Source organism: Molothrus ater, chromosome 2, assembly GCF_012460135.2.
Source record: "Molothrus ater isolate BHLD 08-10-18 breed brown headed cowbird chromosome 2, BPBGC_Mater_1.1, whole genome shotgun sequence".
Classification (NCBI taxonomy): Eukaryota; Metazoa; Chordata; class Aves; order Passeriformes; family Icteridae; genus Molothrus; species Molothrus ater.
Genome location: NC_050479.2, coordinates 88,324,409 through 88,339,700, shown reverse-complemented (window position 1 = coordinate 88,339,700; position 15,292 = coordinate 88,324,409). Strand labels below are relative to the sequence as shown.

The window sequence follows — 15,292 nt, the reverse complement described above, 5'->3', positions numbered from 1 at the left end:
CTTGACTTTATGGCTCGATCTCGGCTTTTTCTGGATTGCCTGCACTACTGGCTTAACCTTGCTGCTGTTGCTGATCTGTTCTGGAGGGTTTTTTTTTTGTTCAGGTACTATGGGATTGCAACTCTTTTGAGGCCTTGCTTCATGACTGGTTTGCTGTCAGCTTCAGTTCCTGGCTGACCTTTCTTTGCAGAGCATCCTGCTTCTGCTATCAGATAGAGACCTCTGAAAACCAGAAAGTCACTGCCACTCCTTTGGAAATGTGGTCAGGGTGGGGGAAATCCCACTACAGATGTGCTAATGAGAGATAGGTAAGGTATCCATTGTCATGTCAGTTCCTATACTGAGGTTCAGTGGTTTCACTTAGCACTATTCTTTGTTGATAGGTGTCCACCAACTGAATTCTCTCTGACATTTTAAACTCATTCCAGGAAGCCTTAGCGTAAGATCTGTTCCTCAGCATACAGGCCCTTGATGACCGGAGCCTCTTTTATGGGCACTGTGTCCATGTAGCCAGGTATATGCCAGTGCCCATGGATGTTAGAACAGACATCATGAAAGAAAATTACCTCATGTTGTGCTAGAGGAGGCTCAGGTGAGATATTGGGAAAAAAATGCTTCACTGGCAGGGTTGTCAAACACTGGAACAGACTCCCCCAGGAAGTGGCTGAGTTGTTATCCAGAGATTTATTTCAAAGATATGTAGATGAGGCACTTAGGGCCACAGGCCCTTAGATTTAGTGCTAGGTTAATGGTTGGACTTGATATTAACATATTTGCTAACTAAAATGGTGCTATGATTCTGGGAAAATCATGCAGGAAACAGCAGAACAACTCTAAGGTATTTTGCTTAAGAAACTGAACACAATACTTCACTTACCAAAATGATGTGCTAGAGTTGGAAGAATACAAAGAATGTCCTCATGGATGATCAGATGACTACAAAGTCCATTTTACAGTCAGAGGGTAGAGACTTCAAAAAGTTGCCAGCCTAGCAAAACAAACTTTTGCTTCTAAGTATTTTGAGACACTAACTGGAATATGGACTATATAATGTAAAGAAAAGAATGAAGTATATCACAAGGGGGTTTATAACAATGAGAAAAATAAGGCCCTGGAATTAGGTCTGAGTAAAATGGTGACAGAAAACTTCTGCAGTAATGACCAAGGTCATAATTACTGAAAGGAGCTATTGGGCATGTATCATTCTGTTAACACAAATGTAGATTTGGTGACTCCAATGGTCCCCTTAAATCCCTTCTCCGTTGTTCAGGAATTACCACAACAGACCCTCTGAATAAATCATCCTTTTGCTGCAGATACAAGAGAAGATTGCTGTAGAGCAGACAGAAAGGCCTTACTCCATAGTGACCATATAGCATTTTAATCTGGTACTTGACAAGGAACTCTGCCCTGAGGATATGCAACATCTCAGACTTCCCTACACTATGATCAACACAGTGCAAAGTATGCAGGTCAGTGAAGGGATAATGAGCAGGATTAGTGAAATATTTATTGGTCAGTGAGTGGCTCAGGCAGGCAACCATTAATGAGCCTGTACTAGTTCTAGAGAGTCGAGCAAGGATGTGATAGTTTCATGAGTAAATTTGCAAATTTTCCTGGTTGGTATTCAAGTCAGGAGAGAAAAAGATCACAATTCATGTCTATTAGATCACTTCTTACTAGTTAGGCTATTAGTAGACTCCAGCTGTTATTATTAATGGCAGATACCAACTCACACATTATGCCCAGTTATTGACTCACACTCAGACACTCACTGACTGTTACCTGGTATCACGAAGTGCTTGTGGCCTTGAGAGACTGGAGAACCTTGATGTTCTGAGTTTTTCTGTTCTTGTGAATCCGCAGGACTGAGAGTCTCCTGACCTTATGTACTCTTAGGAGAGTTTCACTTGTCTCTCAGCACCTACCAATTCTTTCTTTGATCTGGTTTCTGGTATCACATGCACAGGCCCTGCTCTTTCATGCAAATTCACCCCATGTGGGCTTCTATGACAGAAATGCAGAGCCAGAGTTGATCCAAAAGCCATCATGTATCCCACAGGACACTGTCCTGTCCCATAATTTGGGACAGGACAGCAGTAATCTTTACCTCCAATCCCTCTGAACACAGTTCTTTTGTATCTATGGGAAATTCATACCTTTACTGCTGCACATTATAAATAGAATTTCAAAGTACATCACTCACTGCAAGACAACTAAGAAAAACCACTCTTGCCTAATTGTTTCAATTCAGAGTATGAGCCCCTTTGTACAGAGGCTGTACACATTTCTGAAGGCTTCCTCCAGGTCCTATGACTGTCAGTCCCATACGCCTGTGAAAATGAGAAAGATAAGCACAGCCAAATGCATGTCTTGTGGTCTGAAGTTAATACAGGCTGCTCCAAAACTCGGTTTGGGGCTGTGTAAGTACATGTGCCTTTGAACTGCTGTTATCTTTAAACAAAACATAGGTGGAGTTAAGAGATGAAGGTAATACACTGAGTGCTAAGGTAAGGAAGGGGCTGCCTGAAGGAGAGTGAGCAGTTAGGAAGGAAACCACTTTCTTCCTTACTCGGGCTGGGCTGGAGGGATTTTGAGTTTCAGAGAAATGAGATGTATCCTGTGGTTAAGATAAACCTGAGCTTTGAGATGGATTAATCTCTGCATCTCAAACTGACAATGGTTTAAACAGACATCTGAAATGAAGTTACCTGGAGCGGTATTTACCTTTGTGTTATCTTTATGAATGTATTTGTCAAAGCCTTCCAAAAGCTAGTTATATATTTACCATCTTGTGAGCCCAAATGCTTTTGGAGAAGTGTCAGGCAGAAATTTTTCAGCAAAAGTATCACTTGAAGAATGTGGACTCAAAAGAAGTATTAATATTTGACAAAATTTGGTTTCAGGGAGACTTCAAGAGTAAGCCAATATTATTTTTATTGTAAGAAAAGATAAGATGTATTTCATTTCAGAATAAACTATATTTTGATCTTATGACCCATTGAATGAAGAGTTAAACAAATTGAAAGTTTTAATGATTTCTTTAAATTGTGGTCTAAGGCATATGTTTTCAGTGCACTTCCACTGAGACATTTTAATTTATACATACATTTATACAGGAGGAGGTGTTTGTGATTATTGCTGCTTTCTGTACCATTTTTCCTCGATAATTTTGTTACTTTTTCCCCCTCAGGTTTTGCTAATTCCATGTAATTATTAAGTCACCATTTATTCAAACCATGTGTATTAAAATTAACTTGGGGTCACTGTCTAGGATGTCTTGTCAAGTGTGCAGTCAGCTAACAATGGAACAACCGATACAATGGCCACTGAAAATTTGCATAAATTATGGCAGATTATGCTCTGACCTTTGCTTGAGAGATTCATGAGGAGTAGTTTTTAATTAAATGCCAACATCTCAGTTCTCAAGATCAAAATGATTCAAGTTTCAGTAGGAACCAGGTGATGTGTATGTCTGTGTTTATTCTTTTTTGTAAGATAAGGTTTCTAAACTTTTCTTCTGAATATTTAAATTTTTCATCTCTGAATTTGAAGGTACAAGTTAAAAACAGTGGACCAGGTCTCTCTGGTAGCTGGTTTCCAAACCCACAATTTCTTCAGACCAAACCAGCATAACACCACTGTTCTAGCTTAAGATGCATCTTAGGGATGCAAATCACTCATTAATCAACATTGCTGCTTGCAATGTTTGTATGTTTTCTTCCTTCAGCACCCATGATTGTTTATTGCTAATAATTTAAATCTGTTTTCCTTTTGTAATTCAATTACAGGTTACTATGAGTGTGTGGGCATGTGAGACAGAAAGAGAAAGTGGGAACTATGCAAGTGTATTTGCTTTGTGAATAGCTATTAATCTAAAATGTGTGGTAAAAAATAGCCTCTTAATTAATAAAAGATATAGACGTAAATATTTTTTGTGCTCTTTCTGCATGGCAGAATCTTCTGTCAAGGAGAATGGAATTTGCAGTAAACATTATGTCTCATGTCTTGATACATAAAGGAGAAAATCTGTTCAAGAGTTGCCAGGTCTGCTATTATGTACAGCTGATTGAATCCTTAAATTTTCATATTTGGATAACAGAAGAATGACTATATCTTTACAGGGAAATAATTTCAAAACTGAAAATTTAGGCATCAGATGTGATTAGTCACTTTTTACTAATGTTTGGAGGGTTTTATAATTTTTCATTATAATAAATGTATTAGGCATATTTTCAATATGCTATGTGAAAGTTATTTGTTACATTTCACGAGTATCATCTGCGTATAGGTTAATCAAACTAAAATCAGGATGATAGTATTGCTCTTAAAGTATATATCCAGAAAAAGACAAAGTTGTGGATGTCCAGGAAAGCCTTAAAAATGCAATAGGATTTTCCATTTCTCTTAGCTGAGGATAGAATGCTTTGATTGTAAAAGCCCACCAGTAGTCACAGGGATGCAAACCACAGTGAATAGCTGTTTGCATGTTCTCTTAGTTGCTGCATTTAACTCTTTCTATGTTAAATGAATAGAACCTGTGGATCATCCTTCTTTACATTTCCATATTGTGCCCAGAAAGAACAGGCAAAAAAAAAAAGTTAATTCAGTGCAAGCTGTGTCAATTAAACTGCATCAGCTTTGTGACTGCTGTCTGAAGAGATTTCAAAAGAAAAACTGAGCATCATACACATAGAGTAGAGTCAGCCTAAGTATTATCAATAACCAAGGCTATGGAGATTGGATGAAATTGATTTGGTAAAGCAAAGGGATTGGATCCCCATAGGGATACATAATGTGTCCTTATGCTCCTGATTGGAAGGAATGTATCAAACACTGAAGACTCTGATGATCTTGCCTGTCCAGGAGTTGAAAATTGTGACTGTGTCCAACATAAGTGATGAAGAAACACGTAGTTGAATGCTGAGATACAGCAATAGATAATTAAGGAAAGCTACACCAATTAATTAGTTTATTAATTCCCTTTATACTGCTAGTTTCTTGCACTTGTACCCAGTTATACAATAGTCTATGTTGTTCCCTTCATTTTTCTGACCCTTTTGTTCTCTTGCTTCTGTACCAAGTGTGTGTGTCACGTTCATCTGCCCTTTCAACTCTCTTCCCACATTTGAAAGTGCAAGTTATTTGATGCCTTATTCTTATGCAGTGGGATCTTCTCAGCATTTGTTAAGACAAGGCTGGGAAAGAATTTGGTAGCTCTTTCCTCCTAGACCATTTAGGCTGCTGCCTGTCACTTCAGCTTTCTACTGGCTGTGCTGGTTTATCCACCAGCCCCTGCCCTTTCAGCTGCACTGTCTGTGATCTGAGGAATGCTCGTTAGGCCTCGGCCTTGATGAGCAGCCCCTGGGCCCAGCTCCTTGAGCTCATCAGAAACACTGTTTGCTCCCGGAAACTTGTGCTGCCTAACGAGCTCCTGGAATTTTTATGAACAACCGTGGAAGCTGTTTTTCTTGCCTGAACGGCGTAACATCCGTATTCTCACACTTTTGTTATAAATGAGAAGCTTGACTAGGCCAATATTCAAGCAGCAATCAATTTATTAATTAATATGGTAAAGTCTGAGCAATACAGTGCTGGGTACAGTGGGGGAAGCTTTCCCTCCAACTGCACATCGATAGTTGAGGCTTACAGGTGTTTATAGGGGTACTCATAAGCTTTCTCAGCAGTTTCTATTCCCAATTTTAACTCATCAGCAGTTTCTATTCTCATTTTTTATGTCACAATTCTATGCACTATTGTGATTTAGTTTTTCTCAGGATGTATCCTAGAAAAGGAGTATCCTCAGATGCTAGGGGTCCAGCTTCTGAAAGAAGAAAGAAGTCTCCCAGCTGGTGAGGTCCAGATTCCAGATGTGGGTCCATCTTTCGATTGCAAGGACTATAAATCTCATAACAGTGATGTCCAGCTTCCCTTGGTCCAAATTATTAATCCTTGAGTTGGTGTTCATCTTCCTTTCTCAAGCTGCTTTTCACTGTTTTGTTAAGGTGTGAGATAAGCATGTTTCCTTTTTATATATTCTAAAGCAATGGTTTCAAAGATCCTTACTACAAGCAATATTCTAAATTATACTTCAAAACTCTTTAAGGCTTAGCTACAAGCAGAAAGTTCCTGTCAAAAAGCAACATCCTTAAATCCTTAATTCAAATGCCTCTAAATCAACTTAAGACTTATAATGGTTAATTGCGAACAAAGGATAGGTTCAAAGGCCTTCTTCCATGCTTTACTTTCCTCAGTTATTATTAGAATTTGTGTTTATAACTGTCCCATGGTTGGTTTCCACACATCTCACAATCACAAATACACACATTGCCTATGTGTACCTGACACGAAACCCAGCTTTGTATTTCACACTTTCAAAGAAAGGGTGCTGACCTGAAGCATGGCCAGGTTGGAACATTTTTATGACTAAGGCCCGCTCACTTGCAGTCTACAAACAGCGCTCCAAAATGAGACCCTTGGAGCTCTCCTGGGCCACAGTGGCTGGAACCAGCAACCTCCCTCTGGCCCAGCAAACTTTCCTTTGCTGCACTTGGAGATCACCAAATAAAAATGGATCCTGGGCTGGTATCCCCACTCCTTGAGGCCCCTTTGCCCATTGAGGAGATGCAAGGGCATCCAAAGTGAGTATTTTGTTACCTTCGTGTAGGAATGTGCCCCCTGTTGACTGAGTGACAAAAGTATCCTTTGACTCTTTAAAAAGGAAAAAAGCCCAGATGTTTTTTCCTCGATGAGGTAAAAAGACACCTCATAGGACCTGGGGGACTTCACCTCAAACTTAAGGATAGCCAACTGGACAGAAGCCAAAAAGTCCTGCCTAAGCAATTTACTAGAAAAAGAATAGAACAAAGAAACTAATTGCTTTTGTGAGGTGTTTTACCAGGAGCAAGAACCTCTTGCCCTGGCTCAGTTTTTCTCTGTAAAGAGGTTTGTTATTTTGCCTTTAATTAAAACTTTTTTGTTTCCAACACTACCACAGAAGCCATCCTGCTGATTTTATGCCTTCTAAGGTGGCTGAGCTATCTTGGGTATGATATAGATCTCCAAGAGTTTATGAGACCTGGCTCAAGGAGACCATGTATGACCTTTGAGGGGAATTTTTCACAAGTACCTTGCACTGACTCTTTATGTCTGTGCACATACAAGTGTGCATAGCTATGGCAAAACAGGAGAAATGCTGCTCTCTCAGGTGCTTTAAGTATCTTAGGTATCTAAGTAAATTAGGCCTGTAAGTAACTTTTATTTAAGTTATAAGCTAAGTTAAATGCTGTTGAGTGCTATTCCTTTGCTAAATTTTTAAGTTTAAGGTATAATTTAAGTTATGTTAAATGCTGTTCAGTGTTGTTCCATTACTAAATTGTCAAGTTTAAGGTACAAGTAAAGTTAAAGTACTGTTAAGTTTGAGTGCTATTAAGCTTTTAGGCTGTGTTTCTTTTTATCCTTGCCCTTTCTATCCTTTTATCACACACAGCTAAACACACACACACAAATAGATAGTACTTGGTTAATTTCTGTTTAGATGGAGTGGATTTTTTTTGTTGCTTTTTTACCCTTGGTGTGCCTTAACCATCTAGTAAGTAGTAGAGTGAACCTTGCCAATGACCTTTGTCATGCTGTTGCTTAGTATTAAATCTGATTTTTACTGATACCCTTGCTGGTGGTTTTTTAAGCAATGTCAACTTTCAAAACACTGAATAATGAGGTTTTCTATTCAGGTCTCCTTTTTTCCCTGATAAGTGATCTGGGCATCCATGAATGTAAGATGTACTTGTGGATACAACCTTTCTGTGGCTGTCGTAAAAACAAACAGTGATTTGCTGACAACTCCCTTAAGCAGAAATTTCCTTTGTTTTTTGAGCAACTAACATTAATTCCTCCTGGACTTTCACAAACACATGTATGCTGTCATGGCTGAACTGAAATTTCTGCCCATTCTGCATTTTAGGTTAATTCAACACACATTTGCATATGTGTGCAGCTACTTGAAGATAATAGAATATTTGTTTTTCAACTCTGAGCTTAGCGTAGTGTTCATTCCATTTCATAGGATAGATGAAAATAATTCAAAAGCCAAGTGCAGATATCATAATTTTAATGTCCCTTCATAAAAGAAAGATAGTTTTCTAAGAGATTTAACTGCATAAATAAAAGGTGCAAAAAGAGCTCAGTGAATTGGCCTGAATACACAACAAATTTTTGGCTTGTGAAAGACTCTTGCAGCCTGAAGCAATGAGTAAGACTTGCATTTCCATTTCTCAACAAACGAAGTTCCTCTGAGATGAAAAAATAAAGAATTTTGGTGAAGAAACTGTCCATTTAATAGATGTGTATTTTGGTGTATGACTCTATCCAGTTAAATGTTCATTCCTGCCTTTCATTTCAATATGCACATGCAGAGCTAATAAGGGACCATCAGATAATGTGCCCAACTGCTAATTGTACATGTGCTACCAATTCTTAAATCATGTTCTGGTGGGCATTGAAAGCAGAGTCCATCAGATGTTGTCCAGAATTTCCATAATGAAAACTCCAGGCATGCTTATAGGAATGCAAATCAGAGAAGGATCCTGTAGTCATCTCTCATGCAGATGTTTTCATTTCTTGCCTTGAGCTAAGGATTCTAATCAAATTACTGTTGTTTCACTTGGAAAATACTGTGCTTTGGAAAAGAAATGGAGTTCATTCTCTTTTTTGAATTGCTCACTGATGACTTTTTTCATAATTAAATTACAGTAATACAGAAAAGTACTTTTAACAGAAAAGGGCTTTGTTTCAAATGCTGGCCTCATTGCTTTATGTTACATGTGTGCAGTTTCATAGAAAATCTTGTGAGTTTTTTCCTGGATGCTCAATGTGAAGAGCTACAGGACAAGATGATTTGCATGATGTCTTTCAGCAATGTTAGAGCAGGATGAGCTTTGAATTTTGTTTGACTCATGATTTGATTCACTGTACCAGACTTGAATCTAGCTGCCATTGCAATTATGTGACATTGGTGTGTGTGGAAACAGTTCATACGTTTTGGAAGGTTCTGATTCCATGACTTCCAAACCTTCTTCATGTTGCAAAATGACAGGTTAAAGGTGGACGGAACAAATCACCTTTAGATTACAAACAGAACAGAGAAAAGAGAAATTGCCTGCTCTCAGACAAGATGCATGTCTTCAGAGGATCCGAATCCCAAGAAATATCACATTCCTAACTAATACAGAGGTTGCTACTTTCTTTCCCAGAAAAAATTCCTTGACAAACTTATCTTGCAATTTATCCAATAGAACACAGGGATTTAGTAGAGGGTGTATAAAATGCATGTTAAAAATATTTTTATTCATATGGACAGAGTTAGTTAGGAGTTTAGTTACAGACAGAAAGGTCTCCCAGAAGACTGACCCTATGAGGTGCTTTCCAATATTTCTGTTGGCTTTCCATCTTAGATTTCCAAACGTATGCTAAAGAACTGGTAACCACTTGATTTAATTTTATGGAAAGGAAGCTTTGGAGGGAAGATGTACTTATAGAGGTTGGAAAATAGCACAAGAACTGCTTTTGAATCTCATGTGCCTGAGGAATGTGGAATAAGGGAACATTAAACCAAATTGTGTGAGAGCAGCTGTTCAGGGTGTCCCTGCTGAGCAGCCGTGTGCCTCAGAGCTCAGGCAGGAGCGGGACAGCACACACAGATTGTGGGCTGAGCACAGCCCACGTGTTTTGCCTGTTGGTGTGGTCAGAGAGCTCTGAGGTTTGTTCCTGCAGGCCGGTGAAGGGAGAGCAGGGAAGGGCAGAGGATGGACCAACCCTCCCAACACGGGTGTCTCATGGTGCTGGGCTGGAACCAGCATGGTGACAATGCACGGTGCTGACAATGGCATGTCAGGGTGCCATTGCCATGGGCTCAACTTTCAGCATGTCTGTAAAATGGCATACAAAATGTTCATGGAAGCCAGTGCTGTCACCTGGGGCCCAGTTTCTGTCATGAGGGAAAGGAAGACTCCATCTCAAGTTATTCTTTGACTTGGTATTTATTAATTTGTAAAATAAAACAATTCAGGCACAGACTCTGCTCAATTACAGGTACATTGCTTCAAACAGACTGGCAGCATCCAAACCAGACACATTGACCCAGGATGGGCTTACTGAACACAAAGCTCAAGTCATGTATGTTTCAGTGTCAATTACTTTACAAGTATGTAACATCGCCATGCAGTTGGAAAAGAGTCATGAAGCTCCAGTTCTGATGTAACAATAATGCAGTGACACAGATCACTCTTTCAGCAAGAGGAGGAATCTCAAAAAGGCCATGTAATTCTTTCTTAAACCATGTTGGAATGTTATAGACACCTTTAGGATCAGGAAATATTTTACTAGAGTTCAACCAGATTTTAAAACGATGAATGAGGTATTCTCAAAATATTGGGAATTCCTCAGAATCCTCTTTAGAAGGTTTTAGTAACCAGAAACTGCATTGAAGCCTTATATTTGCAGAATGTGTCCATGTCTGTGCTTAATTTAAACATGTCTATTCTATTTGTATCAGGTATTGTAACCTCAAGCATTCCAAGAGATTCCATTCTAGTCTGAGTCTTGGCCCTGTTTTTCTGCTGTCTTAGGGAAACTGTGGTGATTTCCAAGGAAAGTACAGCCGATAATAGACAACATACACAATGATTGTTAACAAGAGTGACATCCACATAAAGCAAATTCCCACCTTCCTATTGACTGCTGATCAAGGCCCTAATCTACTCATTCCAACATCTATTATTTATACATCTGATGATTTCAATTTAATTGTTCTGGATCTAAACTAGAAAGTCCAGGCTAAGGCACTGTCTTTTACATGGATGCAGTTCTGACATGACAGTTAGTGTGGTGCCAAATCCTAGCTGGCAGCTCTTGAAATTTGGGATTGCTCCAAATTAAGACCAATGTGTGTGCTGTAGGGCAGGCAGCCATTAAAACAACACAAATCATTTCTCCATTGCTTAAAGGTGGAAATAAGTTAAATAAGATGACAAGAACAGAAATAAAATATATAATGTAAAGGAAAAGGAAGGAGCAGACTGACTTGATGGCTTTCATATGGGTCTCTAAGCTGGGATCTCTGAAACCACTTGCATTATTTTGCATCCGTCTGGTGTGTATCCACAGAGACTGAATCAGCACGATACTTGAAACCATACACAGTATTAAAGGCATACCTACACCAGTATTACAGAGAAGAATTAATAAACCCAAATTGTCTTTCCTTGTGGTTGTCCATGCTGAAGAGTTTGTCATGGATGAAGGAGCAGTGATGTTCTTGTGCACACCGTAGACATCCCAGGCAAAGGAAATTGCGGCTATGAAGGAGCAGAGCCATGATGTGAGCAGCATCCAGGGCACCAGCCTGGCAATTCTCAGTTTCAGCCAGATGAAGAAAGACTGTGTAAAACTGGCAACCTTGATGCAATAGAAGACACTAAGCCAGGCTCCAAACCAGAGGCTGGAGTAGTTCAGAAATGTAAAAATTGTCTTGGAAGCTATGTTCACGTTTTCTTGACAAAAGAAGTTTTCATAAAATATACTCATTAAGTATTCTAGTATATTCCATGACTGCACAATGAATCTAGATGAACTCAGTGAGATCACAATCATATCATATGGGGGCCATGTTTTGCTCCCAATGCAGCTCAATGAACTGGCAGCCAAGATAATTCCATTTCCCAGAATTCCTGCCATGCATTCAATTATGGCAATTGACAGACAAAGGAGAGCAAAAGATGTCATCATTGCAACTGAAGAGCTTGTGATTATTACTCAGCTTCCTCTGGGCTCCTGAAAGCCTTAGATCTGGCAGGCGCTCCAATTCCAAGGAGCTGTTATGGGCAATGTTCACCTATTTATCTCAGGGGCAGAAGTATCCTAATGTCATTTAATATTTCTGCTGTTTTACATCTTGTTTTCTGGGTTGGTAGCTCAGCTGATTTGTTTAAGCATGCAAATTGAATGAAGATTCAATAACAGGTTTTTAATTTGGCCAAAGAGTTTGCATTGCAATGGTGAAGGGATTTACACTGGAAGGGTTATGGAGCAGGTGAGCTGTGGTGTTTACAAATGTGGGCTTGTGTCGGGTTCGGCTGTCTGTCTCTGCCCCGACACGGGTAGTGTGGTTCTTGGGTGGCACGCGTTTTAAAGGACGAGTCTGGACTCTTCAGCTTTTCGGTCTTCAGGTTGTTTATTATTTCTTATCTACAAAATTTTCTGTCTGCCCAACAGAGGTCTGATCTGCAAGCAGTCACAGGCACTCTCTGACCACCCACGGGGCGGTCATGTCTTTTTATACTAATATCTACGTACACAATATTTACCTTTATTTCCCAATGCTTTTCACCCATGTTGGCAAGTGCACCTTCACCATAAACCAATCCCCAAATGCCAACATCACCACAGGAGATGGAGGACAAGAAGAAGGAAGAAGAAGGACAAGACACGCCCTGATCCCTCCATCTTGTCTCCATAACCCCCCTGTACCTAAAAAACCTTAAAATCTATATTTCACTTTCTAAACGTGTCTATTTTACACCTTATACTCTAAAGTGATTCTCTTGTCCTCAAACTCTTGTTATTTCTGTGGATGGATCAAAATCAAGCCACCAGACACTCTTGGCAACATTCCAGGATTTTCGAGACCCCCAAGGGTTCTCCTGGCATCTCTGAACATCAGGAATGATGTGCTGAGATCCCACATCTCCCCCTTCTGTTTGCACCAAGAAGACTTCTTTGGCAACTTGACTCATGACACGTCTCACACACAAAAAGATGCATGGGACGATGAGCATGAGGACTAAGAGAATTATTAAAATATAAAACCCCATTTTTAAAAACCCTCTCCATAAGGGAGAAAGATCAAAAAATCCCGCCAAATCATCAATCCATGATCCAGTGACTTCGCCTAGTTTCTTTATACTGTCTTTTATGTTTTGAATACTTTCATGAATTGATCTTGAATGATCTGAGAGATTCATGCAGCACATTCCTTCAAACTCTTCACATCCATGTCCATGAGCGAGCAATAGATAATCGATTGCTGCCCTATTTTGCAGAGTTGCCTCTCTCACACTGCTTACGTCTTTTAACATATCACTCAAAGCGAGAGAGACTGATTGAGCATGCTTGCTCAACCAACAACCCATGTGGTCCAGTTGAGTCAAGGCCACCCCCGACGCTGTCTGAGGTGAGAAAATTGCTGCTGCAATTCTCCTTGCCTTGTCCCAAGTGTACACTTCATCATCACAGTTTGCACTGTAATGTTGCAAGGACCTTTTTTCTTTGTGTTTTTGCTCTCTTAACACTTTCAAATCTGGTGACAACATTGAAATTCTCCCAATGCTGCATGGACCTCCCTTGGCATTTGCAGGAATGCCGTGCCAAATTCTGTCCCCACAAATTAAAAACAACCCACGTGGCAATTGCACTGGAACCTGGATTGATCCTTTGGCTGTCGTCACTGTGTGATTGCACCAGGCTGATGCATTTCTATAATATTCGTGATTTGGTGTGACATCAACACTTTTGTTTGCCCTTGACACATTCGAAATTTCGAATTTCATGCATAGCTCCATTGTTGTGGACCCAAAAATTTCCAGTTCCTGCGGTTCGGTAGAAGCCACAGGTAAAAGATGTGTCCAAGCACACCATTCATTCACAGGATCTTTGATGACCTGCGAAATCTCCATTGGAGAATGTCCTGGAATTGGCCATTCGCCCACTGGCAACCCAACCATGCATGCTGTGAATGGTTTCCCTGGTTTCGAATGTGTCAGGCAGATACTTTCTAAATTTGCTGCCTGGGCTAACGCTTCCCAAACATTTTGTTTTGGCTGACTGACAGGTAGATTTGCTCTATTGCTTATAGCAACAGATAAAAGCATGAGCATCATGAAGCTCACGACTTCACCCTTATAAAATTTCATTGTCATGCTCCCACTCAAAGCCACAAAGGAAAAAACCCCCCAAAGTTTTTATTCTTTTCGTCCCTCTTCCGAGTCGCTGCTCACAACTTGAGTTTCTTCCTCCGTCTGCGTACTCGTTTCTCTGCCTCTGGGATCTGTGCTCTCCTGCTCTCTTCTGACTCTGTATCCACACGCCCCGCCGAAGCGCGCAGCCCCCCCCCCGCGGGTGCCCCCCTTCTCGCTGCGATTCGAGCCAATCTCCAGGTCCAGATTTCCGGGTCTGACGTCACCACCGCGCGTCTCCTGCGTCCCTCCGTGGCAGCTCGCTGGAGCTCTGCAGCTGCTCCGCCCTTGCTGCCCGTGTCTGACGTTGCCGCGCTGGTTTGAGAGCTCTCCCCGGCTGTTCCCCGAGCCTTGCTCGACCCGCGCGCTTTTTGGCACCGCGCTAAACAGGGCCGCCGCTGCTTTCGGCGTTGCGCTCGCAAAAGCCGCACCAGAACCCGTGTCTCCCATCGCCTCCACGCCCCCCCCGCCGGCCGCCGCCGCTTCCGCGCCGCCGCGCCTGCCGCGAGAGAGCGCATCCCCCCTCCCCGCTTGTTCCCTTTGAACCCCCCTCCCCGACTCCGCCACTTTTTCCACCTCCTCTCCCTCTGATTCCTCGATATCGCTAGGAGAAAACTTTATTTCATCAGGGAGTGGAATGGCATCATCTGTGTCTGAGTCAGAGTCTGAAACCCTTTCACTCTCTGGAGTTTCGGGGCGCTTTGGGGTTCCCTTGGGTTTTCGGGATGGTGGGACTGAAGGCAATGACATTTCTCCCGGTCCCCTTTTCTCGGGCACCTTTTCCCCCGGGCTAATTGAGATCAGAGCCAATCTCTGCTTGGAGCCTTGCTCTGGTCCCTCCGCCCTTTTGGGACCCGCAACAACTTGTTGCCTGGCTGACCCTCTCAACTGAGTCGAGGTCGCCTCTAACATAATTCTTGCTGAAGACAGCAATTTCAAGGCTGTCTTATCATCATTGGTGGCTAGAAAATATAGGTGTCTGTTAACTTCTTGCCAAAAGCCTACCTCAAATAACAACCTTGTTTCTGAGTACGGGTAATTACACCGCACCCACAGCAGTAATTCTCTAAGCTTTTTCTTTGGGATCCCCCTTGTGTGTGTGTCTGCCACGCCCTGTAGGTCGGACAGAATTTCTATTTGTTCCTGGGAAAGTGTACCCCCCATGTTCTTAATTCTGGACCTTCTCACCGAATTCCTGTCGTCAGAGCAGTCCGAAGGCTCCTGGTCTCTGGCCTGCAGGTCACAGGAGATGGATTCGGAGGCGCCTTTTCCGATTCCGATCC

General features: G+C 41.3%; 1 protein-coding gene across 1 annotated transcript; it reads right to left on the bottom strand.

Moving 5' to 3' along the window:
- Positions 1 to 10,848: 10,848 nt before the first annotated feature.
- On the bottom strand, positions 10,849 to 11,784 carry LOC118692359 (taste receptor type 2 member 40-like). The gene has a single exon (XM_036392120.1). It carries the CDS (start codon positions 11,782 to 11,784, stop codon positions 10,849 to 10,851), a length of 936 nt encoding a protein of 311 aa, XP_036248013.1.
- Between the last annotated feature and the right edge of the window lie 3,508 nt (positions 11,785 to 15,292).